The sequence below is a fragment of the Gymnoscopelus braueri genome (assembly GCF_963280865.1).
Source record: "Gymnoscopelus braueri genome assembly, chromosome: 11".
Lineage (NCBI taxonomy): Eukaryota > Metazoa > Chordata > Actinopteri > Myctophiformes > Myctophidae > Gymnoscopelus > Gymnoscopelus braueri.
In genome coordinates, this window is record NC_137613.1 from 35,459,241 (window position 1) to 35,484,911 (window position 25,671).

Genomic DNA, 25,671 nt, shown 5'->3' on the forward strand with positions numbered 1-25,671 from the left:
GCGTCGTCGCAAGATTTCTACGTCACTCTGACTGCTGCCTTGCAGCGTTGCCAGGTTTTGTGAGATAAATAAGCAACCAGGTCTAGGAAAACAAGCCCAAAAGAAGCGACTACTAGGACATACATTGGGTATTTATTTCAAAACATTGTGAAATAAAATGTGGAATATTTGGAAGATTTTTGAAAGATTCGAACAACACAAATCTGGTATGCGGGGCTCCCTGCCACAAAACATTTTCAGATGGGAGTTATGGGACAAATACATATTAATTTGGGGGTCCTTGTCACTCCATGACATGAAAATATTTGAGAACCACTGGTTTCAATAATATTTATATATATATATATATATATATATATATATATATATATATATATATATATATATATATATATATATATTATTTTTGTTAAATTTGGAAGCAAGCCCAAATAAGCAACTTCACTTTGGAAACAAGCCCAATTTTTACAAGCAACTTTACAGAAAAACAATCCCAAAGTCGCTTATAATAAGTGGACATGGCAACACTGCCTGCTGCCTTGCTGCCTTGCCAGATAGGCTAAAAAAAACATACAGCGCCCCCATGTGTTTGTTCTGTGGCCTCCATTACTGTTGTGTTAAACTCATAGAGTTATAATATATCAGTTAAACTTAGACATTTAAATACATATTTGTTTGTGTATTAATTGTAAATGTATATTGTTTTGTATTTTTGTATTTATTATTGTATATGTTTTTGTATATTACTGTATATATTACCCCACGCTCTATATAAATAATGATTGCTATCGGAATATGGAACTATTTGACACACTGATTTCATAAATAATTTGATATTATGTTAGGATTTATAGTTCACACACACACACACACACACACACACACACACACACACACACACACACACACACACACACACACACACACACACACACACGCACGCACGCACGCACGCACGCGCACACACACTTGCAGAACAGCAGCAGCAGCAGTGCCATCATGTAGCCTACATTGTGTATGCATGTCGGAATGGGAATTCATTGAAATCAGTTAAAAAGTACATTGACAGTATATTTGTTGACACATTTTTCACAATTCAACATATTCTATGACTATCTAACATGTTAACATATATTATTTGTAAAATGGAATGTTATGGATAGGCCTATGACTTTGGGTGATTATTGCACACTGTGCATATGGATCGCCAAACCTCATGTTTCAATCAGCAAAGGTTCTCATAAGGATGTTGAAGATCTAGTGTGTGAGCAAGCAACAGTGTGCCATTATTTATTGTGCCGTCTCTCATCAAGTATAAAAATCCAAGTGATGTTACATTACAATTACAAACCAATAGCACAGAACAAACTATAGCCTACTGCAATATAAGAACAGTGATTACATTTCAGATGATCTATCTAATATATTTATAAAAAAATCTTCTTCAAAAGAATACATTTAAGAATTAGCTGATAAAACATTTATAAAACAATGCTATGATCTTCACTGTTATTGCCAATCAGTTAAATATAAAAAAATACAAATACATTTTATCATAAGGATTATTATCATTTTAGCTTTTAGGTCCACTGGTCTTGACAATCTATATAGAAAATAGACAGAATACATGTGAATGCAGGCACATTAATGCAGACGTACATGACTGCAAGTGTGCACAAACACGCGTGCGTGACACACACACACACTTTTTATTTTTTTTACTTTAGCTGATCACACAGATAAGACAGGCCTTGTACTGTGACACACAGGACCAGTGGCATCACTCCTGCATCACTTTCTCTCTCTGCTAACAGCCCTGCAGCCTCTTTCCTGAGGTTCACATAGGAAGTGATGAGCAGCTGTTGCACCCAATCGAAAGCCTTGTCGTCATCCTGTAGGGGGAGGGGCAGGGACTCCAGGGGAAGAGGAGAGCAGTTCTTCTTCTGATCCTTTAGATCTAACATGTTCAACTGTGGATATGACAGACCAAGCAGAAAGACAGACAAAAAGACCAATCAATAACTTCCACAGATTAGATACACACTTTAACAGACGGACAAACAGACAATGATAGACTGACCAGAACATTGAGGGCCTCCAGAACATCAGGACTGCTCTCACTCAGGAGGCTCAGTGCTTCATCGGGTAATGCTACAAAAATACACAATACAGAAGTAACACTACATTCATTTAAATATGCAGAAGTTGAAGTGTAAAAAACACATAGACACCGAATGATTTGCATGAAAGCTTTGCTGAGGTCAGCTGCTTTCAATAAAGCCTATACAAGCTCAAAGAGTAAAAACCCTTTTGAGTGGAAATCCTTTAATAGGAAGATAAAACTCCCAGGCTCACTTATATTACATTTAAAGGAGTAATTCACCCAAATAAATACTTATTTTCTATCAATTACACACACCATGAAGCATTGAATTCATGGAGGTTGTTTTTGTTGTTTTTGTCGCATTCCTAAGCCAATAATTTGGCTTAGTCTCCTACCGGTGGTCTCTCCGGTAGGAGACTCAAAGAGTCTCCTTTGAGTCTCCTACCGGATACATTAGCATCTTTCCGCCGGTCATCAAATTATTGGCTTAGGAAAGTGACAAAAACAAAAAAATCTCTATGAATTCAATGCTTCAGGGGGTGTGTAATTGATAGAAAATAAGTCATTTTTTGGGTGAACTACTCCTTTGACTAAGTGTGTGAGTCCTGTCTTCCTGTTTATGTCGTTTCTTTGCCCCTAACCTTCCATGGCGCTGACCAATAGATGAACAGCGGTCAGCGGGCTCCCTGGGGTGCCAGCGCTCCCAGGCCCGTCACTCTCAATGTGACTGTCTGGGTCGGTTCTGAGCAGGTAGGGTCTGAGCAGGTCCAATATGGCACTTGCAGAGTTGCTGTGACTGACTGACGCGTCACCTGTGCACCACTCCTCCAACTGAAAGAAAGACAGAAAGATAGACAGATTCATTGAGAGACAGGTGACAGGTGGACAGACAGATGTGGATGGAAATACAGAGAGAGATTGGACTTTTTTGCAAGGAGACAGAGTAGTCATCAAAGTGTCACCGGGTGTTGAATCATAAGTGTCAGATTGCTGTGTCACTCACAGTGTTCTCTACATCTGAGAGAGCATCTCTGTCCTTCATCACTTCACAGAACCTCTGGAACAGAGCCGAACGAGTCGACCGGGGAAGCTCTGCCAGCGGGGACAGATATACTTGCGGGTTTTGTAACTCTGTGGATTAAAAGATGACCTCGTTATTAATACATTTAACTTTTACATCATTTAACATCCTCTGCAGCAATGAAAATAAAGAAATTAAAGTACGATACACAGAAATTGGCCAAAACGTATATACTCCAAAATACATTGGAAATACATATTACACTGTACTTTAGTTAAGCCTAAATAAATAATAAGTTTGTATTATTCAACACCTTCCCTTTTTTCAACACCAATCCAGAGGGGGGGAAAGGAAACAAAATGTGCTAGGTCACTTGTTTACCATTGCCTCTGCAATGGTAAACAAGCTGGTGCGTGCCTCTGCACGCACGCATGCACGCATGCACGCGCGCACACACACACACACACACACACACACACACACACACACACACACACACATTCATAAGTAGTGCAGTTTGTAGTTTGTTCATAAATGTGAAATACTGAAACATAACAATAATTGAAAGACTAGTGCCTCTTCAGATAAACCAGAAGTAATTTGACAATATTACCATGAAATGGCCATCATGAGAATATGGTCAACCAGTGAGTGAGTGAGTGAGTGAGTGAGTGAGTGAGTCAGTGAGTGAGTGAGTGAGTGAGTGAGAGGACACGCACCAGGTATTTTGTCTGGATTCAGTCCATCCTCCTCAAAGAAGCAGTCAGACTCAATGCCATGAGTATCATGCAGGCATATCTCTGGGAAAAATACACACAAACACACATAAACCCACATGTTCACAGCAACATACCAGCACACAACAGGCACACAGAAGCACAGACTCACATACACGTAGAGATGCACACATTCACATACACGTATATGCACACATTCACAGACACAGAAACATACAGTACAGGATACACATGCAGTATACACAAATAGACATAAACGAGAATTAAGGACCATCCGAAGAAATAAAAGGACACTCGTGCCTCTGCAGTGAGATAACCAGTATGCACCTTGTGAAAGGCTACAAACAGCAGCGAGGGCCATCACTACCAGTGCCATCTAATAGAGGGGCCCACTGCGTCTGAGGCCTGATGCACTTAAGATTTCAGAAAAGTTGCACTAGTTGACCAACTGAGAACTCAAATGAATTCCATATACCGGTATACATAAACCACTCAAGACATGATTCTGAATAAAAGTGACACACATGCACACATGCACGCACACACTAACCAAAGTTGCCATTTTCCTTGTTGATCTCTAGTTCCAGAAGGCTGTAGGCGATTACTGCGCCAGGAGGGATCTCAATGGACTCCTGACTGGTCTTCTGAACGTTGGCATTGTTCTTCACACACACCTGAGAACAGACATGCACACACACGCACAGGCACACACGCACGCACGCACGCACGCACGCACACACACACACACACACACACACACACACACACACACACACACACACACACACACACACACACACACACACACACACACACACACACACACACACACACACACACACACACACACACACACACACTGAACATTTGAGCACAATCAAAAAAGCTCTTTCTCCTGCAGCAGTCTGTGATCAAACTCCCTCCACCTCCCCCAGCCTCCTCATCTAAGTTAAATGTATCATTTGTGGATTGTATATATCTGTGTATCTTAATTTATGCCTTGAATTGCTCAATGTTTAAATATATGTTTCTGTGGATTGTACATACAGTATGTTTCTGTGGATTCTGTATCTGTATCTTAAGTGACTTGTGTCCCTGGTTATCGTCTTTCTCTATTCTTAAGCCTTTCTTGAAACTGCAAATGTTGAAAGCTTGAATAACAGTGACTTTCACCCACTTTTTTCCACACCTGTAAACCTCTGATGTGGCAATAAAGTTTAATCTGAACGAGACATTGGCACACTCAGCCTCCATGCTCACCGACATGGTGTTCACCATCATTCCCATTAGCCCTTTACAGCTGCGCTGTTCGAAGACGCGGCAGGTACTGTTGGCGATGATTCTCTCCGTCAGCACGGCCAGAACATGTCCACACTTCAGCTGCTTCACCAGCACATGTTGCAAGTCCACCGACCTGGCACACAGCAGGTGTGATAGGACATGTGTGAGTGTGTGTGTATAAAACACAGTGGTGGAAAAAGTTCTCAAATGTTTTACTTTTTAATTAATTAATTAGTAATTTCTACATATCATTCTACAATGTAGAAATACTCTAAAAGTAAAAGTCTGTAATTCAAAATGTACTTGAGTAAAAGTACAACAATATTGGCATCAAAATGTACTTAAAGTACCAAAAGTAAAAGTAGTCATTGTTCAAAATGTATAAAATGATGCGACGCATTGTGAGCTGTGAGCTGGGAGCTGCTATTTTCAAATGGCCGAAATATATATAGGGCTGAAGTGGTTAATGTATGTTTTGTAATGATAATCAAAATCTACAAAGTAACTAGTAACTAAAGTTGTAGTGGAGTAAAAGTACAATATTTGTCTCTGAAATGTAGTGGAGTAGAAGTAAAAGTACTTAACATTGTACTTAAGCACAGTACTTGAGTACATGTACTTACAGTAGTTACTTTACACCACTGATAAAACAGAACAACAAGACTGTGAGTGACTCTAACCTGTTCTTGGAGTCACGAAGCAGCTTCTTTACATCCACTTTCTCTTTCTTGAGCTTGCCAAGATCTGATTGGAGCTGGTTAGAGCCCTGCCCCTTCAGCTCGGCACTAGCCACGCCGTCAACACAGGCCCCCAGGTTCCCGCTGAAAACCTCCCCAAATCTCCCCACGTAGGTCAGGAGGTCTTTCTCAGAAACATCTGACGGGAATGGAATATGAAAAATGCTTGATCAAGTAGCCTAAGTACTGGTAAATTAACAATATCTTTTATGACATAGATCTCTACAGTAGCAATTTGGGAATGCCTTCACATGTACAGTACATCTCCATGTACAGTAGGACGTAGCCTACAGTTGCCATACCTGCACTTAAAGGTGTTTCACCCTGCAATATGTCACCGAGAGTGAGGTCGTGGGGCTGGTACTTGTAATTTGGCCTCTGCCACCACCAGCGTCGATTTTGCCTGACGACCATCGCCATGGGAACCAGCTTGTCTGCGTCATTAATACGTGAGACGTGGATGAGACTGCCGTCTGGGTCGATCTGGCGGACGATTTTGGCGGTTACCTTGGAAAACGTCGACATCGTCTCAAGCGGGCAAACTGTAGATGGATGGCAGAGAATAATAATAATAATAATACAGGTATTTGTAGCAACTTTCACATACTTTCATATACTTTCACAGCTAGAGTTCGGGCCACTACGCGGCCCTCACACCTACGCACCACCGATCCGACCAATATGTCTGAGTCATAGTAGGGGCTTTGTCAGAGTACCCGTTGTACCCGTCTGTCTGTATGTCTGTTAGTCCTTGTCCCTTTTATGCCCATATATGGAGATCCCTGATGATATCAGAACTACTCAACGGTGGGCACCGCACTCCCTCGAGTCCTTGCTGCTGCGAGCGTCGAGTTTGAAGTCGGTCTGTCCCATATACTGTAGGCACATGGCCAATTGACCATACTGTATATGGGCATAGCGGTTGGATCTGTGGCTCTGGACAACCAGATCTCTGTATCTGTCAGTCCTTGTCCCTTTTATGCCCATATATGGATATTGCTGATTTGTTTGTGCCTGATGCCTGCCCGCTGGCCGGACCTCCCTTAAGCCAATTTTTATTATATGATTAAATGCAGCCCAAAGTGCTTCACATAAAAAGAGTAAATAAAAGAATTACTAGATTCACCTTGATTTCAAAGAGATGAGAAACAGATGTGAACACAGTGTGTAGGGGAAGCTGATGTTCAATAGTTTTTTTTCTTTCTTTCTTTTTCTATTGTTAGTTTGAAGTGCTTCCGACTCTGAGTTCTAAGAAACCTGTGTGTGTCAGTGAGTGTGTGTGGGTGTACTTGTGGGAGGGGTCTTTCGCAGAATCGTAGTGCTTTCCAGTGTACCAACCCCCTAAAGACGCACTTAGATGCAATGTGCATAAGGGAAGTGGTTAAGTAACCCCCCCCGCCCCTCTCTCTCACACACACAGGGGTTCCTTAGAACTCTGAACACGTCACACACACTCCACACAGGCGGCTCAGAAAGAGAGATGGACGTGAAAGGGAAATGGAGGAGGAAGAGAGATGGACCACTTCCCCCATACCGCCACAAACCTCTACAACACCACTTTCATGACAGCGTATATTCTAATGACTAATACAGGATGCAATTGCATCATGCCCATTGAAACAGAGGGGGCCACCAGTAGTTGGTGGCTGCAATTGTTTTTTATAATTTGTAGTTGTGATACTTTTATATTACGGGTGAAACATTCTTCAAATCTTTAAATAAATACAGTATTCACCCAGTATAAAGTGGGAGATTACTGAGCTACAAACACCTAATTCCATGATATTTTAAAATAATCCCTCCAAAGTTTTACATATGTCGAAAAATGTTATCATTATTTTATTTTTATTTTCTTTTGGGGAATGACCTACATGCCCCCTGCTCTATATTTGCCCCCTCCGAATTGTATTGTATTGGATGTATCATTAAACATTACAAATGTGTTGTATTACATACCATTTACAGCATTTACAGTAGCTATATAGCTAAAAAATATATTTAAAATTATACATAACTAGTCCATACCCGGTCGACGCATCCGTGGGGGGATATGCGCACATAGTTCCGTGGGCATGGTAATGGTCAATGGCTGTGTGCAATTATATATATATATATATATATATATATATATATATATATATATATATATATATATATATATATATATATATATATATATATATACGCAATGGCTTGTTTACCATTGCAGAGGCAATGGTAAACAAGTGAAATGACCTAGCACATTTTGTTTCCTTTCCCCCCCTCTGGATTGGTGTTGAAAGTATTTCTTGAAAATGTATAGCTATGTATAAATTATACATAGCTATACATAATCGAGACACAAATAAAGGATACACAAGAATAAACTTACCACGATTGACCTAATCGGCAATTCAAATAACGTTGAGTGTCGTCGTGTGCTTCCAAAATTATGTCAGCCCAAAAAGCAAAGAAATAGCTAAATGTACAGTGGGCAATGTAACACTTATAACATACACGCAGCAGAAGGAAACAGATGTGTGTCCTCAGCGTTTCAGATACATAATATGGGTTAGAACTGAAGTCTGACTTCACACCTCATGCCCACGGGCCACGCCCCAAGTGTGAACTTCTTCAGAGAAATTATGTGTCCACTGCCCACGCCTCCAAAAGTGTGAACTTCTTCTTTCGGTTTATTATTTCCATCAGGGGTTGATGTATATTTCATAACATGAATACACATTTGAGCCATACTCTACAAGTAGCCTACAGTCAGACAGGAGAGGGGATTCAGACAGAGAGGTGCCGGTTGGTCTGAGCTGGGTGTGGGGTACACTAGCATTTTCTTTGTCTTACCTGGGAGACAGGAGGTCTGTCCCCATCCCCCCTTCCTGCCTTATACAGTTGCAAATCGAATCAGGGGCTCAAAGTGTGATCTATCTGATGTATATTTCATAACATGATATACACATTTGAGCCATACTCTACAAGTAGCCTACAGTCAGACAGGAGAGGGGATTCAGACAGAGAGGTGCCGGTTGGTCTGAGCTGGGTGTGGGTGTGGGGTACACTAGCATTTTCTTTGTCTTACCTGGGAGACAGGAGGTCTGTCCCCATCCCCCCTTCCTGCCTTATACAGTTGCAAATCGAATCAGGGGCTCAAAGTGTGATCTATTGTTTGTCTGGGTGGGGTCTTACCTTCCAAAGCTCACACACCCACACACATGCATCTTCTCTAGATCTCTCTGCTATAAAGACCATACTGAAGTGTATCTAACTGTGTGTGCCACTCCAGGCCGTGAGGCTGTGGAGATGGTTGGCTGTTTGTACTCTGAATAAACTGGAAGCAAGAAACCTCACTGACTAGTGAAGACTCAAATTCATTCTACAACCCTTCATTCACACCACTGGAACAACAAACTAACTACAATATGGCGTTGTTGGCAACTACAAAAGTGCAATAGAACCTTTAAGTCTGTGGTTTTCAGATACCACAGGGTCACCACAGCGAATCATCTGTTTCCATCTGGTTCTATATTCTGAGTCTTCCTCTGTCACTTCTGCCACTCGCATGTCCTCTCTAACTGCATCCATAAACCTCCTCTTTAGCCTTCTGAGAGAAAGTTCTTAGAATAGCCTATTTATATTTTCTTTAAAAAAAATTAATAATAATAACCTTTTCAATAATAGGAGAGATCAAGTTGTTGCAAACGAAAAGTTTTATTGAATAAAAGATAAAACATTTTGGTGATTAGACGCCGTTAACATTTAACGTATAAGATTAGCAAATAATAGGGAGAACCCCCCGGAGTCTAGACGCTGGTAGAGGTAGTGCAGGTGAACCTCCGTCCTTCTCAACTCTAGATGATTGAAACAAGGTGGAGTAGGGGATGGAGATGGGGTGCTAGTTGCTTGCTGAAAAGAGAATGGCAAAGGTCAGAGGCAGAGGCAGAGGCAGTGATATTTGAATGACAGGATGTTTGTGAAGCATTCCCCGCAATAAAGATGAAAAAGTGTGCGAGAGAGATCTTCCTTATTGAATTTACACTTAGAGCTACATTTCAAAATTAGCTGATCAACAAGCTTCACAAACAGTTATTTTTTTGATAGACAAAGTATAAAACAGGGCTTAATTGGTTGATGTATGTTTTGTATTATAATTTAAATCTACAAAGTAACTTGTAACTAAAGTTTTCAAATTTAGTGGAGTAAAAAGTGCAAATATTTGTCTCTGATATGTAGTGGAGTAGAAGAATCAAGTATCAAAAATGGAAATACTCATGCAGAGTGAAATTACCTCAAAATTGTACTTAACTATAGTACTTAGTTAAGTACAGTAGTTACAGTATTTACAGCATTTAGTTACTTACCAGGGCTGGCACTGACAAATAAACATCCTTGATCTTGAAAGTATTTGAAGAATTATTATAATTAATTATCCTGGAACTCATGCTCCAAGAACAAGGGTTCATAGTGTAGCTAAAGTAAAATAAATTAATAACGAAGATAACTCACTCTCTCAGCCTACAAAGTGAACTGTTTACCAATAAGTGGGTATATATTAAGTACATATGGTTCCGATATGCATATGGTGCATATGGTTATTTATTTATTTATGTATTTATATGTACTAATTCATTTGTCACCTACACCCTTTAGTGTAGCTGTCTCACAAGTGAGAAAATGTAGGCATGATATCCGTGGGTCTAATGCTGTTTGTGACTATAAAGCTGTAAGTATGTCTGTGTACTACTTACAACTTATTTCAGAATTGTTCCCTGGAATGTCATGCCACATGCAGGATATTTTCCTTTTCCCTCTTCCAGCTGCCAAGAACATGGATGTGGTCCAGGACAGTCAGCAGAGTGTAGAGTTCAGGCAGGGGGGAAATAGAGATGGCAGTGTGCACTGTCTGCACACGTGGTCTTCCATGGTTACGAAATGTTTTTGTTCTCTAGGCTAGTTTGTTGCAATACTGTCTGTGACCAGGACAAACCCATCTACTGTATCAGTTCAAATGAGGGCAATTTAGTTTTTGTTATCTCCGCCAGGCCAAAGGCCTGGATGAAGATTTATAATGATAGTAATAATTTAGTCCCCAGTCCTTGGGGTGTTTTTTTGTCACTGTATATGTTATGTTTCTGTCCATGTGTCTGTACAGAGCTAATCTCGCAAACCACTGGACCGATCACTCAGTGTAATGTTGTACGCATTCACTGCCAGTAGGCCTATAGGCCAAGGAAGACACTCAACCAAAGTTTTTCAAATCAGCCTCATGGTGTCTCTATACCAGCTTGCTTACTGTATGTTTTGGCCTATAACTCTAAGACCATACTGTGGGTCATACAATCAAAATGTATTTTACCCTGAATTATTTGGCTCATGAGACATGACACAACTCCCCATATATGCCTAATTTCCTTAAGTGATCCTTAAGTGATTTCCCGCTATTTGGCATTTTCTTAAAAATGAACAATGAATTGAGAGAACAGAGACAATGGGAAAGATAAATAACTTGTATTTATATTCTAGGATTTACACACACACACACACACACACACACACACACACACACACACACACACACACACACACACACACACACACACACACACACACACACACACACACACACACACACACACACACACACACACACACACACACGCACACACACACACACACACACACACACGTGGAAGAAGTACTCGACCCCCGTACTTGAGTAAGAGTACAGATACTCCTGGTCAAATTTACTCCACTATACTTACACTAAATACTTAAAGTACAAGTAAAAGTAGAAGTACATTGTAGGACCTTGTAACTCTTGTTTCAGAGAAGTACTGTAACTCTCTGAAACCACCTGCACTGCATGCACTGATGTGCTTGCTTGTAGAACCACTACGTTATACAAAGCTTGCAGAAACAACTCTAAAAACATAGAAATTACTGAGGAACCAGAACTAAATCATTTTACTCCTATACACCCATACAAGATGTAACAAAGAGGCGAGCGGAGGGGGAAGCCAGAAAAACAGCTAGTGTGAGAGCAGACGTGTGGCCAATTGCATTTTAGGGAAGAAAAAAAAACAGCCAACCTAAAGGCCAAACCGCACCAATGCAACTTGTCGCAACTCCTTGTAACATGCAACTACTTGCAACTACTTGCAACCATTATCCCCAATGGCAGTTGCATGGCGAATCATTGGTGTGGAGTGGGCTTAAAAGTACTCAGTACTCTACAGCCCTTCTAGAAATGTACTTGAGTAAAAGTAAAATACTTTTACTCGATGACGCCCCTGACTAGACGTACCATTAAAACATTGCAAATGTGTGGTGTGGTGTTGCATTTACAGTAGCTATATGCTGTAGCTAAAAAATATAATGTATACTGTAGAAATGACATAGATGTCTTGAAATATGTTGTGAAATATGTCTTGATAATGTATAGCTGTATAACTTGTACATAGCTATACATTATCAAGACACAAATAAAGGATACACAAGATTAAACTTACCACGATTTAGCTAATCAGCAATTCAAATAACTTTGAGAGTCGTTGTGTGCTTCCAAAATAATGTGAGTCCAAAATAAATAGCAAAATGTACAGTATAGGCACTGTTCTCTGTAACACTGTATAACAACACGCAGCAAAAGGAAACGGACGTGTTTCCTCAGCGTTTCAGATACATAATATGGGTGTGAAGTCTGACGACCCAAAAGTGTGAACGTCTTCTTCTTTCGGCTTATTTCCACAGCGGATCATCTGTTTCCATCTGCGGCAGCAGAGGCAGCGGCCATAGTGGCTAACAAACAGTGTTAGACCTCGTTTGTGGTGGTTCCTCCTTGGCGCTGTGTTTTTGCGCTCTATTGCTCACTACTATTACTACTAAAAAAACAGACTTCCAAAGTTAGTTAGTTAACATTGTGATGTTCAAAAATAGTGATATATAAATTAATAAGCGGGAGAGCCTCCTGCCACACGTCCTTCTCCTACTTCACCGGAAGTCTCATCTGGTTCTATATTCTGAGTCTTCCACTTCTGCCACTTGCATGTTCTCTCACCGCATCCAGAAACCTCCTCTTTGGCCTTCCTCTGAGTGAAAGTACGCAGAATAGCCTATTTATATAAAGAAAATATTTTTAAAAAAAAGGTAAAAGCTTCAAAATTATCCGATCAACAAGCTCACGTGATTTGTTGTGAGCTTGTAGATCAGTTATTTAATTTGGAAAAGTATAAAATAGGGCTTCATTGGTTAATGCATGTTTTGCAATATAATTTTAATCTACAAAGTAAATTGTACAATTTTGTGGAGTAAAAAGTACATTATTTGTCTGTGACATGTAGTGGAGTAGAAGCATCAAGTATCAAAAATGGAAATACTCATGCAGAGTGAAATTACCTCAACATTGTACTAGTTAAGTACAGTAGTTACAGTATTTAGTTACTTTCCAGGGCTGGCAGTGACAAATAAACCTCCCCCAAATACTGTTGAAAACGATCAGCCAAGAAAATCATTACAATTAATGTCTGTACAGAGCTAATCTCGCAAACCAATGGACCGATCCCTCAGTGTAATGTTGTACGCATTCACTGCCAGTATAGGCCAAGGAAGACACTCAACCAAAGTTTTTCAAATCAGCCTCATGGTGTCGCTACAGTATACCAGCCTGCTTACTGTATGTTTTGGCTTATAACTCTAAGACCATAGGTCATACAATCAAAATAAAATTTACCCTGAATTCTTTGGCTCATGAGACATGACACAACTCCCCAAATATGCCACTCTCATTTGCACTTATAGCTTGATTTCCCGCTGTTTGGCATTTTCTTAAAAATGAACAATGAATTGAGAGAACAGAGTCAATGGGAAAGAGATATAATATTTATATTCTAGGATTTACACATGCACGCACGCGCGCACACACACACACACACACACACACACACACACACACACACACACACACACACACACACACACACACACACACACACACACACACACACACACACACACACACACACACACACACACACACACACACACACAGCAGCAGCAGCAGCAATGACAGTTGTGCCAGCATGTCAAGGAATGTGACATTATACTGTATACTGAAATCAGTTAAGAGTATCAAACATCACAATGTTTACCTTGAAGCCTACATACTGTAACATAAAGCAGGGGCTGGTAAAGCAAATAACAAACAGTTATTATATAGACACTGACATTTGTGTATTTGTTGACATTTTATTTGTTTACAATGATAATTCAATCTACACTATATAACTAACATGATAACTAATACTATATGTGGGTGATTATTGCACACTGTATATTGATCGTCACAATGTGTATTTCAATCACCAATGGATATCTGTGTCAAGTACCAAACTCCTAAATAGTTTTTCATCAACATTGAGTTCATCAACACAAGTTGAATACCATCTCTGACCCATACCTCCAGCTTATGAGACATTAAACCAAAAGCACAGAACAAACTGTACTGCAATATTACATTCAAGAAAGTGATTTATTCTCAGATTATCTATCTAATCTAACCTGTGCATTTAACAGACAGTTTAAGATAAAGTATTTATATCATGTGCAAATTAAATAATGGTGTTATCTGCACTGTTATACCCAATCAGTTAAATATAAAACAATGTATCTTAATATAAGAATTATGGCTTTCACTGTAGATCAAAAAATATTGTATTGCGGTAGGTAGGGCATTATAGCTGAGGTCATACGACCTTGGAGTGGAAGTTCTGTAGGCGTGATTGTCATGTCTTTTAGACTACTTTCAGGTGCCCATACTGTATGCATGAGAATTATGTGGGGTGAGACGATGGGGAAACAGTTTCAGTCATTGTGTGTGCGTTTGGACTGGTGAAGCCGGCGATAGTAGGGCCGTTATTTTGAGCTTGTAGATAGGCCATCCACGGCACAAGACACGATGCGCAACAAAGTGCAAATCACTCTCAATATAGTATGTATGTGTATAAAGTATGTAAGCCGGAAGGGACGGCAGGTAAGGGGTCGAAACGATATTATATGAGTGAAGATGCTCATAGCTCTCTCCGCTACTTGCCAAACAAAAAAAGAAAAATTATACCATAGATACAGTCGCAAGCCCACAATAATGTTGTGACATTTTCGTTCACGATAACAATAATATCGTTACATTCGTACAAGCGTATTCCACGTGGAATGTTCTGCATCTAGTGTAGCGTCAGGTTATCTTAGTGGTATTTCCTTGTGCCAGGTTTAGAGTTACTACTTTGGAGTTTGAAATCGACTGACTGAAGTCTGTTCTTGAAATTCTTCTTCTTCATGCATGAGACAGTAATGCACTGTTGGTGTGAAGCTGTTTGGGTGCCCATAACACAACTGTTGAGTGTGTCTGAGTTAGTGCACCGTTTCTTTAGAGCACCGTTCACTGTAAATATACAATATAAAACTAACCTACCAATGACAAGGACGCCATCACAGAGTGACAACGCCGAAGAAGACACAGACGACCGAGCTGGCCTGACGCTATATGAAATGTAAGGTTTCACACTAGCTGTTTCCTAGACCAAAGATAGAACTTCGGGTTATCTGGGAGGAGTTAGCATGTCACAGTTGTGTATGTATGATCTGTCATTAAAGCCTAGACATGATATGAGCTGATCCACATTCATGATTAATGTATAGAGTAGAGCTCACGCCTGTGAATGTGATACTTGACAACCTATAAGGAAACTAGAAAAAGTGCTCCTCGGAGCACAGGTCTCCGCCAGGTCAGGTAGGTTGTTGTGGGCCAGCAATGGTCGGAATTCGCCAATCAGGATGGAACCATCTTGATCACTTGACTACAGAGATAATGTGTACCGATTTGCATGATGTTTGGACAAAATGTGTTGGAGTAATATAAAAAAGAAAAGTGTTGCAAAAATCTGCCTCCTGGTGGCGCTATAATAGGGCAATGTTAAAAGGGTGGCATTTGTTCCTCAACGAAGTGCGAATGTGTGTGCAAAGTTTCACCGCAATCGGACGCTGGGTTCATGATTTGTGCATTTTGTTCAAAACGGACCACTCCTGCAAAGTTTAGATGTCAATCTTAGCCAATCAGGATGGAATATGAGAAATCAAAGAGATCCTGTCTTGATCACATGACTATAGAGATCATGTGTACCGATTTGCGTGAAATTTGGATAAAATCTGAAGGCTTAATATCTTCTTTTTTTTTTTACTTTAGACGGCCTCCTGGTGGCGCTATAAAAGGCAAATGTGAAAAATGCAGGGCATAGGTTTTTCCTTGGCCTCTAGAAAACAAAGTTTTACACAGATCCGTGCAGTTATAGGTAAAAACACGAATCGGCCTGTTATAGCGCCACCATGAGGCAGATTTGAAACATTTTAAGTGTCATTTCTTCTTCGGCCTAATGGGAATGTGCGTGTGAAATTTCACGGAAATTGCAAGCTGTGTTCATGATTTGAGGCATTTCGTTCAAAACGGACCAATCCTGCAAACTTTGGAGGCCAACCTTAGCCAATGAGGATGGAATCTGGGAAATCGAACAGATCCGGGTTGATCACATGACTATAGAGATACTGTGTACCGATTTGTATGAAGTTTGGATACGATCTGTAGGAGTAATATAAACAAATGGGTTTTGCACAAATCGGCCTCCTGGTGGCGCTATAACAGGCCCATGTGAAAATGTTGGGGCAGAGGTTCTGAATTGGCATCCAGGGAGTGTGTGTGCACAGTTTTGCTGCGATCAAGCCAACGGTGCCAGAGATTAGCTGCGGACAGACGGACGGACGGACGGACGGACGGACAGGGGGTAAAACATACTCTCTCGCCATGCCTTCGGCCTGGCGGAGACAAAAATAGACAGCATACATGTGAATGCAGGCACATTCATGCAGACGTGAATGCATGCATGAGTGCGTACGTGAGCACACATACACTCACAAAACGTCCTTAGTTTTGCTGATCACACAGAGAAGACAGTCCTTGTACTGTGAAACACAGAACCAGTGGCAGCAGTCCTGGTTCACTTCCTGTCTCCACCCACAGCTGTCCTGCCTCTATCCTGAGGTTCACATTGGATGTGATGAGCAGCTGTTGCACCCAATGGAAAACCTTGTCATCCTGTAGGGGGAGGGGCAGGGACTCCAGGGGAAGAGGAGAGCAGCTCTTCTTCTGATCCTTTAGATCTAACATGTTCAACTGTGGGAAGGATATGACAGACCAAGCAAAAAGACAGACAAAGACAGCAATCAGTAACTTCGACAGAATAGATAGACAATTCAAAAGGAGAGACAGACAGACAGACAGACAGACAGACAGACAGACAGACAGACAGACAGACAGACAGACAGACAGACAGACAGACAGACAGTGTTAGACTGACCAGGGCTTTGAAGTCCTCCAGAACATCTGGACTGCTCTCACTGAGGAGGCTCAGCGCTTCATCAGGCAACGCTACAAAAATACACAATAAAGAGGTTGGGTTACATTATGCAGAAGTTTAAGTATAAAAAACACATAGAAACAGAATGATGCGCATCAAAGCAGGGCTGAAGTCAGCTGCTTTTAACAAACTTAAGTTAAGTATTTAGTCAAAGCCTTACAAGCCCAAAGACTAACACCTGTGTGAGTTGTCAAACAATCTCCCCTCCTGCTAAAATGATTAATAAAAAAAACTTTAATAAGATGATAGAATCTTCCTGTTTATGTAGTTCTTTCCCCCTAACCTTCCATGGCGCTGACCAATAGATGAACAGCGGTCAGGGGGCTCCCTGGGGTGCCAGGTCCTTCACTCTCCGTGTGACTGTCTGCGTAGGGTCTGAGCAGATCCAATATGGCACTTGCAGAGTTGCTGTGACTGACTGACGCATTTTGTTCAGTCTCCACTGGCGCATCACCTGTGCACCACTCCTGCAACTGAAAGAAAGACAAAGCGATGGACAGATTAACAGAGAGACAGGTGACAGTGACAACAACAGACAGGATTGACAGATGTGAATGGAAATACAGATGGACATGTGGAGAGACAAATAGAAGACAGACAGATGGGTAGATGAAAGTACAAATGAATAAGGGAGTAATGAAAGATGAAAAAGGGAAACTACAAAATCAGTTGAAAAGTGAATGACAGTGATGGGGGGAGACTTTGTCACTCACAGTGTTCTCTACATCTGAGAGAGCATCTCTGTCCTTCATCACTTCACAGAACCTCTGGAACAGAGCAGAACGAGTCAACCAGGGAAGCTCTTTCAGAGGGGACAGGTTCTCTAACTCTGTAGATAAAAAATGCATATTTTGATTGAATACTTTGTTAACAAATTGCAAACAGTACAGTACAATTACGCAAAAATATTATTGAGTGAATAGAAACGCACCGGGAACCAATCCATCATCCAACATCATCGAATCCGACTGAATGTCTCCATGGGCACCATACAGGCATAGCTCTGAGGAAAAGTCATACAAATGCACACATACACACACAGCAACATACAAACACACAACAGGCACACAAAAGCACGCACATACACGTAGGTATGCACACATGCACAGACATGAACACATAGACAGATAGAAAAAAAATGAAAATGAGAATTAGAATGAATGAAAGGACACTCTACATATATACATATAGAGTACCAGGCCAAAAGTCTGATTTATACTTCAAGTACGATTGTCTTCCATGCCGAAGATATCACATCTGCTGTGACATATTTTGACATGCGACATCATCACACGCGACACAGAGTGACACAGACAGACAGACAGACACACACACACACACACACACTCTACACACACACTCATTACTTACCAAAGAAACCATTTTTCTCAATGTCCAGTTCCACAAGCCTGTAGGCGATTACCGTGCGAGGAGGAATCTCCATGGAGACATCTTTGTCCCTCTGAACATTGGCGTTGCTCTTCATACACGCCTGAGAACAAACACCCACAGCCAAAACACAAACACACACACCACACACCACACACCACACACGCACACGCACACGCACACGCACACGCACACGCACACGCACACACACACACACACACACACACACACACACACACACACTGAACATTTCGGCACAATCAAAACAACCACCATCACTATCATGTTGGCGTTTGTTTATCGTTTTTTTATCTAACGGTACGTATAATAGAATGTGTGTATATGGGTATATGCACGCATTCGGGTGTATATATGTGTATAAGAATGAAGACATGAATGTATATATTGTATATTTTCGAGTGTGAACTTTATAAATGATGTAACCAAGTTAAATCAACATGTAGGAAGGATAGGCATAAATAAGCTTTGAGCTTCAGCCTATGCCTTTTTGATCAAACAACATGAATTATTGCATTATAGTGTGGTTCGTTTTGTGTAACTGTTGATGTGGATCGAAATAAACTAAACTGAACTAAACAAGGAACTTATGAAGCACTGACTATAATGGACACTTTATTAGTTTTACTTCCGTTGCTATGTATTGTTTTTCTTTTTGCCTTGTATTGCTGTACACAACAGTACTTTTTATTTTTCTTTTTACCTGTAACTCTGTAACCTTAAACTGCTGTGCCGCCTCGGGGCGACTGAATTTCCCCCGCGGGATAATAAAGGTATCTATCTATCGTGCTCACCGGCGCAGTGTTTGCCATCATTCCCAGCAGCCCTTTAGAGCTGCGCTGCTCAGAGATGGTGCAGGTACTGGTGGTGATGATTCTCTCCGTCAGCACGGCCAGAATATGTCCACACTTCTTCAGCTGCTTCACCAGCACATGTTGCATGTACACCCTCCTGGCACAAAGATATGACATGATGAGATGTACAGTATGTAGTGTGTGTGTGTGTGTGTGTGTGTGTGTGTGTGTGTGTGTGTGTGTGTGTGTGTGTGTGTGTGTGTGTGTGTGTGTGTGTGTGTGTGTGTGTGTGTGTGTGTGTGTGTGTGTGTGGGGGGGGTGTTTGCGTGCGTGCTTGTGTGGTGTGTGGAGGAGAGACTAAAGGAATTCTCAGTTGACTATGTCAATATAAATATATATATCAACAAAATATAATTATTTAAATTGTGACTCCAACCTGTCGTTGGTATCACACATCAGCTTCTTTACATCTACTTCCTCTTTCTTGAGCTTGCCGATAGGTGTCTGGATCTTGTTAGAGCCCTGGCCCTCCAGTGTGACACTGGCTACGCCAGCAGAGGCACCCATGGTCCCACCGAAAATGATCCCAGATTTACCCTGGTAGGACAGTAAGTCTGTATCGGGCAGAAATTCTGCCCCACACCCAACACACACACACACACACACACACACACACACACACACACACACACACACACACACACACACACACACACACACGCAAAGAAACGCAAAGAAACGCAAAGAAAGAAAAAACAAGTTTACATAAAAAAAACTATAACAAAGTGAAAGGGGGAAAAAACAGAATTTAGAAGAAGGCAATCAGGCAGGTGCTCAAGCACTGGTTGGCTCCTTTGTGTGCATGTGCCTGCATTAAAGCAATTTAATAATGTCAAAGTAGGGCTGGGCCGCAGCATGGCGGTCCAGGCACCCTAGGCTGCAATGCCAGCATGACAGCGTGTCGCGGGTTCGAGTCCCAATCCCGACGACCTTTGCTGCGTGTCACTCCCCATCTATCTCTCCCCATTCCCTGTCAGTCTACTATATACTAAGTAATTCAGTATTTTTTTGTAATTAATAGGCGATGAAATCATATACTTTATAAAATATGGAGCTAATAATATTTTTTAGAACACAGATTTACTGTACACTGTACCTCATCATTTTGGGAATGCCTTCACAAGTACACAGGGGTCACCACCATACCAGCTTGTGATGGACATTTTCATCAATATATCATTTTTGCCACAGACATACAAAATAACAAGGGATCAATAATTTTACCAGAAATACATAATGAACTCCTAATATGCCATAGTGTGTATGCCAATGTGCTACACATTTTACAATGATAGTACTTCTGAATTAACCACAAAGAAATATAAGTTGTTTTTTAAAAGCCAATCTACAAGCTCACAACACATTGCATCATGACATGTTGAGAGCTTGTAGATCCGGTATTTTCAAAAGATTTCAGAAATTGTTCTAATTATTTATTTATTTACTTAGCCTATAATGACATGCCCAAAATGGGGATGCCAGGTGTTAAAGAGGTTACCTATTCTGAAGAAAACCTTAAGACTGCCAGGTGGCTAAGACAGGCATTAAATGTGGCAGGGTGAAAGTCGATTCTGTATTTGGGATTTCATTAAGTGGGTCATATCAGTACAGTTAGTGCTTCCATCGCACTTTACATGAGCAAAGGGCCATTTAGGTGCCGAGGTGAGTGGGTGCGTGTCATATGGTTATTATAGAGATTGCTGGCTTTTCAGAGGACATGTTACTTGAGGTCAGGAGGAGATCAAGTTCTACCAGTTCTACCTTACCAAACCAAAAAAATGTTTTGGTTTGGTAGGTTGATATAGAGGTTTCCATTACAGTGACATCTTGATGAGACATCTTCTATCATGATGAGAAAGTCTTAGACCTTGCATGAAAGATTGGAGTCAAAACCATCATGTACCTGTATGTACATGATGAGTGATTAGATAATGATAAAGGGCATGACAGGATTAAAAGGAATGCAGTCTCACACCTATTTTCATGCAAGGGCTCCTAAATTTGATCAGAGGTGGGCAAACTTCTAAGCTGGAGGTCTGATGGTGATTGTGGACCCCCAGGCTTTGGATCAAGGGTTTCCACAGATTATGACTCCACAATCATAATCCGTGGAAACCCATTATGTATAACACTCCACAATGTGGATTGTTATTATAGTTATACATAATATTTATAATATTTTTTGATATTTTTTTAAACCCTTTCAACGGAGAAAACCGTTTTCGACAAGCTTTACTTGTTGAAAAAGTTTCTGCCCTCCTTTGCTTTTGTAGCAAATAGATCCTTCTGAACAGATCTGTTCTTTGATATTTTCCTGCTAAAAATAAAAATGGACCACAGACATAGATAAGTCTAGCCACGGACACATTTGTCCGTGTACGGACATGTTGATGACCCCTGCAAGTACAGTACATCTCCATGTAGGACATACCTGAACTTAGTGCTTCACCCTGCAGTAGGTCACTGAGGGTGAAGTTGGTTGGCAGGTACTTTGGCTTCTGCCAGAAGAATGTTGGTTTCTGCTTGACGACGAGCCGCATGAGAACCAGCTTATGCGAGTCGTTGATGCGGGAGACGTGGATGAGACTGCCGTCTGGGTCGATCTGATGGACGATGTTGGCAGTCGCCTTGGAAAACATCGACATCGTTGCAGTCAGGTGAGGGAGCTGTATGGATGGATATAAGAGAATGATTTGAGTAGCTGTGAAAGATTCACCTTGATCTTGTTCGGTACCTTGCAAGATACAGGGGCGTGCGTGCGTGCGTGCGTGCGTGCGTGCGTGCGTGCGTGCGTGCGTGCGTGCGTGCGTGAGTGCGTGCGTGCGGGCGGGCGTGCGGGCGTGCGTGCGGGCGTGCGTGCGTGCGTTGCGTTGCGTTGCGTTGCGTTGCGTTGCGTTGCGTTGCGTTGCGTTGCGTTGCTTGCATGTCTAGTTGCATGTTACGTTTGATACGTGTGCGAAACTCATCTCTTCTAGAATGAGGTGACACACATATAAAGGAAGTGGTTAACACACACATACACACACACACACACACACACGCACATACACACACACACACACACACACACACACACACACACACACACACACACACACACACACACACACACACACACACACACACACACACACACACACACACACACACACACACACACACACACACACACACACACACGCGCGCGGCGCGCGCGCGCGCGCGCGCGCACACACACACACGCACACACACACACACACACACTTCACACCTCCAACTTCAGGCAGCTCAGTTTTCATAGCTTAAATATTTAAAGCAATCAGGTGAAAGAAGGATGTGAGTCATTGGTGAAGATAAGAGAAGGAAAAGGGAAGTAGAGAGGGAATAGAAGCCCAATTCTGACCTATCCATATTTGCATTTGAAATGAAGGAAGGAAGCAGGGGGTCAACGTATGTTGGACAGTGTGGACAAGAGAAAGAGGAGAGTGATGGAGAGAAAGAGAGAGAGATGAACAGAGAAAGAGGAAATGAGGGAGAGATATATGATTTCTTTACATTTAACATTTCTTACAAAGTTCCCTCATTCCTTTCTTACAGTGGGGACTCAGAGGGGACTCCCCAACACTTCCATAAACAATGCAAACTTCTACATCACATCATCCAATGTCATGTCATTGAGATATTCCTCTGTTTGTGGTTTCGTATTACTGTGTACAACGGCTATACTGCAAGGATGGCAAATTACAAAGAAAGATCTTACGATTTTTAAGATAGGAAAATAAACATGTTGGGGTTGGGGTATATAAGGATCTGCTCCTGCTATGGTGGAGTTTAGGAGGATGGGCCAACGTTAATTGTATTAAATTAACCCAATGGAGTGTGTGTGTGTGTGTGTGTGTGTGTGTGTGTGTGTGTGTGTGTGTGTGTGTGTGTGTGTGTGTGTGTGTGTGTGTGTGTGTGTGTGTGTGTGTGTGTGTGTGTGTGTGTGTGTGTGGTGTGTGTGTGTGTGTGTGTGTGTGTGTGTGTGTGTGTGTGTGTGTGAGAGAGAGTGAAAAATATGTACAAGAGAAGAAGAAAAAGGGGAGGGGGGGGCAGGGGTGGGTTAAGACTAGACAGGGGCCATTTTCGAATTGCAGCCTCCTGAAGGTGTATCTTTAGGGCCGTTTTGAAAGTGAGTAGGGTTTTACACGCCTTTACTCCTTTTGGTGGGGCATTCCTAAGAGACAGTCAGACATACTGTCAGACATACTGTCAGACAGACAGACATGTACAGAGAGACAGTCGCACACATCTTAAATGGTTGCAGCCACTATAAAGGACTGTAGGCCTACATTGCCAGACATGATCGTCTGGTGGATCTGGTCTCAGACAGGATCAGAGAAGTACAGGAAAGGACAACAAAAATGTATAAACACAGCACTGTAAAACTAGACTGGTTTGATCACAATGACACACATGTCAATTCACTGCAAGATATTCCAAATGCCCCAGATATTGTGTTCATTAATGAAATGAGAAAAAACGTTACTATCTTCGAAATAGGCTGCCCATTTGATTTGTATATGGACATTTGTTTTACATCCAAACGTATGAAATATCAGCCTTTGGCTTTGATGGAACGTATGGCCTTGGGATATAACTGTCAACTTATTGTCCTTTGTGTTTGGGAGTCTGGGCCATGTTCACAAACTTGTGCTCTGCAGCCTGCAATTAGGAGGATTGCAAAAGGCAAAAAAGTTGGCTAAATACTGTCTGTCTCAGCTATTATGGGCAGTCTGTCTATCTGGAGAAGGCGATGTTTCATTTTGTGCAGATCCAAATAAAATCATTCAAATGTGTGCGTGTGCTGTTTGTGTGCTTGTGCATGTGTGCGTGTGCGTGTGCGTGTGCGTGTGTGTGTGTGCGTGTGTGTGTGTGTGTGTGTGCGCGCGTGTGCGTGTGCGTGTGCGTGTGTGTGTGTGTGTGTGTGTGTGTGTGTGTGTGTGTGTGTGTGTGTGTGTGTGTGTGTGTGTGTGCGCGTGTGTGTATGTGTGTGTTGCCATCAAAACAAACAGCCCATGCTGTATCAAAAAAACGTGACAGGGATTATTAATTATTGGGAAAAATGGGAGTGCCCTAAAAAGCCTGATATAAAATGGGTTAAAAAGTTTCAACTGGTCACTCAGCCAAATGAGATATCTGCATATAAGTGATATTAAACTAAATCTATAGCTGTTCTTTTCTTGTTTATCCCCCAAAATCATGAAGGCTAATTTCACCTTTGGGATACAAAAATAAAACGTAAGTTGATCCCAGGCAAACACTGCCAGTCTGCCCGGCAGGCATTGTTTGCCAGCTTTTCTACTGACGCTTAAGACTTAACCTAGTATTTTCTATATCTCATGAACTATCCCGAAGCATAAATGATCGAGACCTGAATAAAAAGGAAGGATGAAGAGGAATGATAAACTTACCCCGGCCTGACTTAGTACAGAAACTTTAACGCTGAGAGTCGAAGTGTTTCCAGAATAACGGTCCGCTCAGTCGTATGGAATGTCAAAGGCCTGATGAGGATGATGAGGGATGGACTTAAATGGAGACGCCTATTCTATTCCAGCGCTGTTATAACAAAAGAAACGTGAAAATCCTTATTTCTCATTGAATGGAAGTCATTTGAAGAAAATACCGTTATAGCTGCTCACGAGTCACGTCCTGTAAACGGAGAAACGAGCGCAGTTGAGTCGCGCTTCTGAATCTAGAAACTCCCCTCAAACGAAAGTACTTTCAGATCTAGAAACAGGGCAGTTAGGCCCTCCCCGTTTTAATCCGTTAATTCGATATGAATGCAGAGAGAAGTCTCCTAAACTAAGAGTGGGAGTTTGCCTGTAAAACTCTTCTAAAAACTGCGCAATTCTTCCACAAACAGCAGCAGGCGGACACAGGGTCTTCTGCCCCGCCTTCTGTCATTAATTACTATCATATGAGCAGTGGTGTACAGTAACTAAGTACATTTACTCAAGTACTGTACTTAAGTACAATTTTGAGGTATTTTTTTACTTTACTGGAGTATTTCCAATTTTCAGTAGGCTACTTTTACTTCTCCACTACATGATCAGAGGCTA

General features: G+C 41.5%; 1 protein-coding gene across 1 annotated transcript; it reads right to left on the minus strand.

Moving 5' to 3' along the window:
• Positions 1 to 1,274: 1,274 nt before the first annotated feature.
• On the minus strand, positions 1,275 to 25,461 carry LOC308094849 (uncharacterized protein). Its single transcript, XM_080441675.1, has 21 exons — positions 25,024 to 25,461; positions 22,023 to 22,257; positions 19,968 to 20,163; positions 19,532 to 19,688; positions 18,702 to 18,822; positions 18,262 to 18,333; positions 18,044 to 18,159; positions 17,614 to 17,803; positions 17,271 to 17,341; positions 16,848 to 17,086; positions 8,200 to 8,203; positions 7,906 to 7,975; positions 6,183 to 6,422; positions 5,824 to 6,019; positions 5,123 to 5,276; positions 4,413 to 4,536; positions 3,845 to 3,925; positions 3,108 to 3,235; positions 2,746 to 2,935; positions 2,081 to 2,151; positions 1,275 to 1,970 (listed from the first exon to the last, which is right to left on the minus strand). Exons 2-21 carry the CDS (start codon positions 22,234 to 22,236, stop codon positions 1,719 to 1,721), a joined length of 2,886 nt encoding a protein of 961 aa, XP_080297801.1. The 5' UTR covers positions 22,237 to 22,257; positions 25,024 to 25,461; the 3' UTR covers positions 1,275 to 1,718.
• Positions 25,462 to 25,671: the final 210 nt, after the last annotated feature.

What these genes read in the sequence shown, in the direction of transcription:
- LOC308094849 (XM_080441675.1), bottom strand. Translation starts at nt 22,236, where the DNA reads ATGTCGATGTTTTCCAAGGCGACTGCCAACATCGTCCATCAGATCGAC. An exon ending in TGATGGTGAACACCATGTCG is followed by an intron (nt 4,537 to 5,122) that starts GTGAGCATGGAG and finishes GTCTGTTCTCAG; the next exon opens with GTGTGTGTGAAGAACAATGC. An exon ending in TGGAGGCCCTCAATGTTCTG is followed by an intron (nt 1,971 to 2,080) that starts GTCAGTCTATCA and finishes TCATATCCACAG; the next exon opens with TTGAACATGTTAGATCTAAA.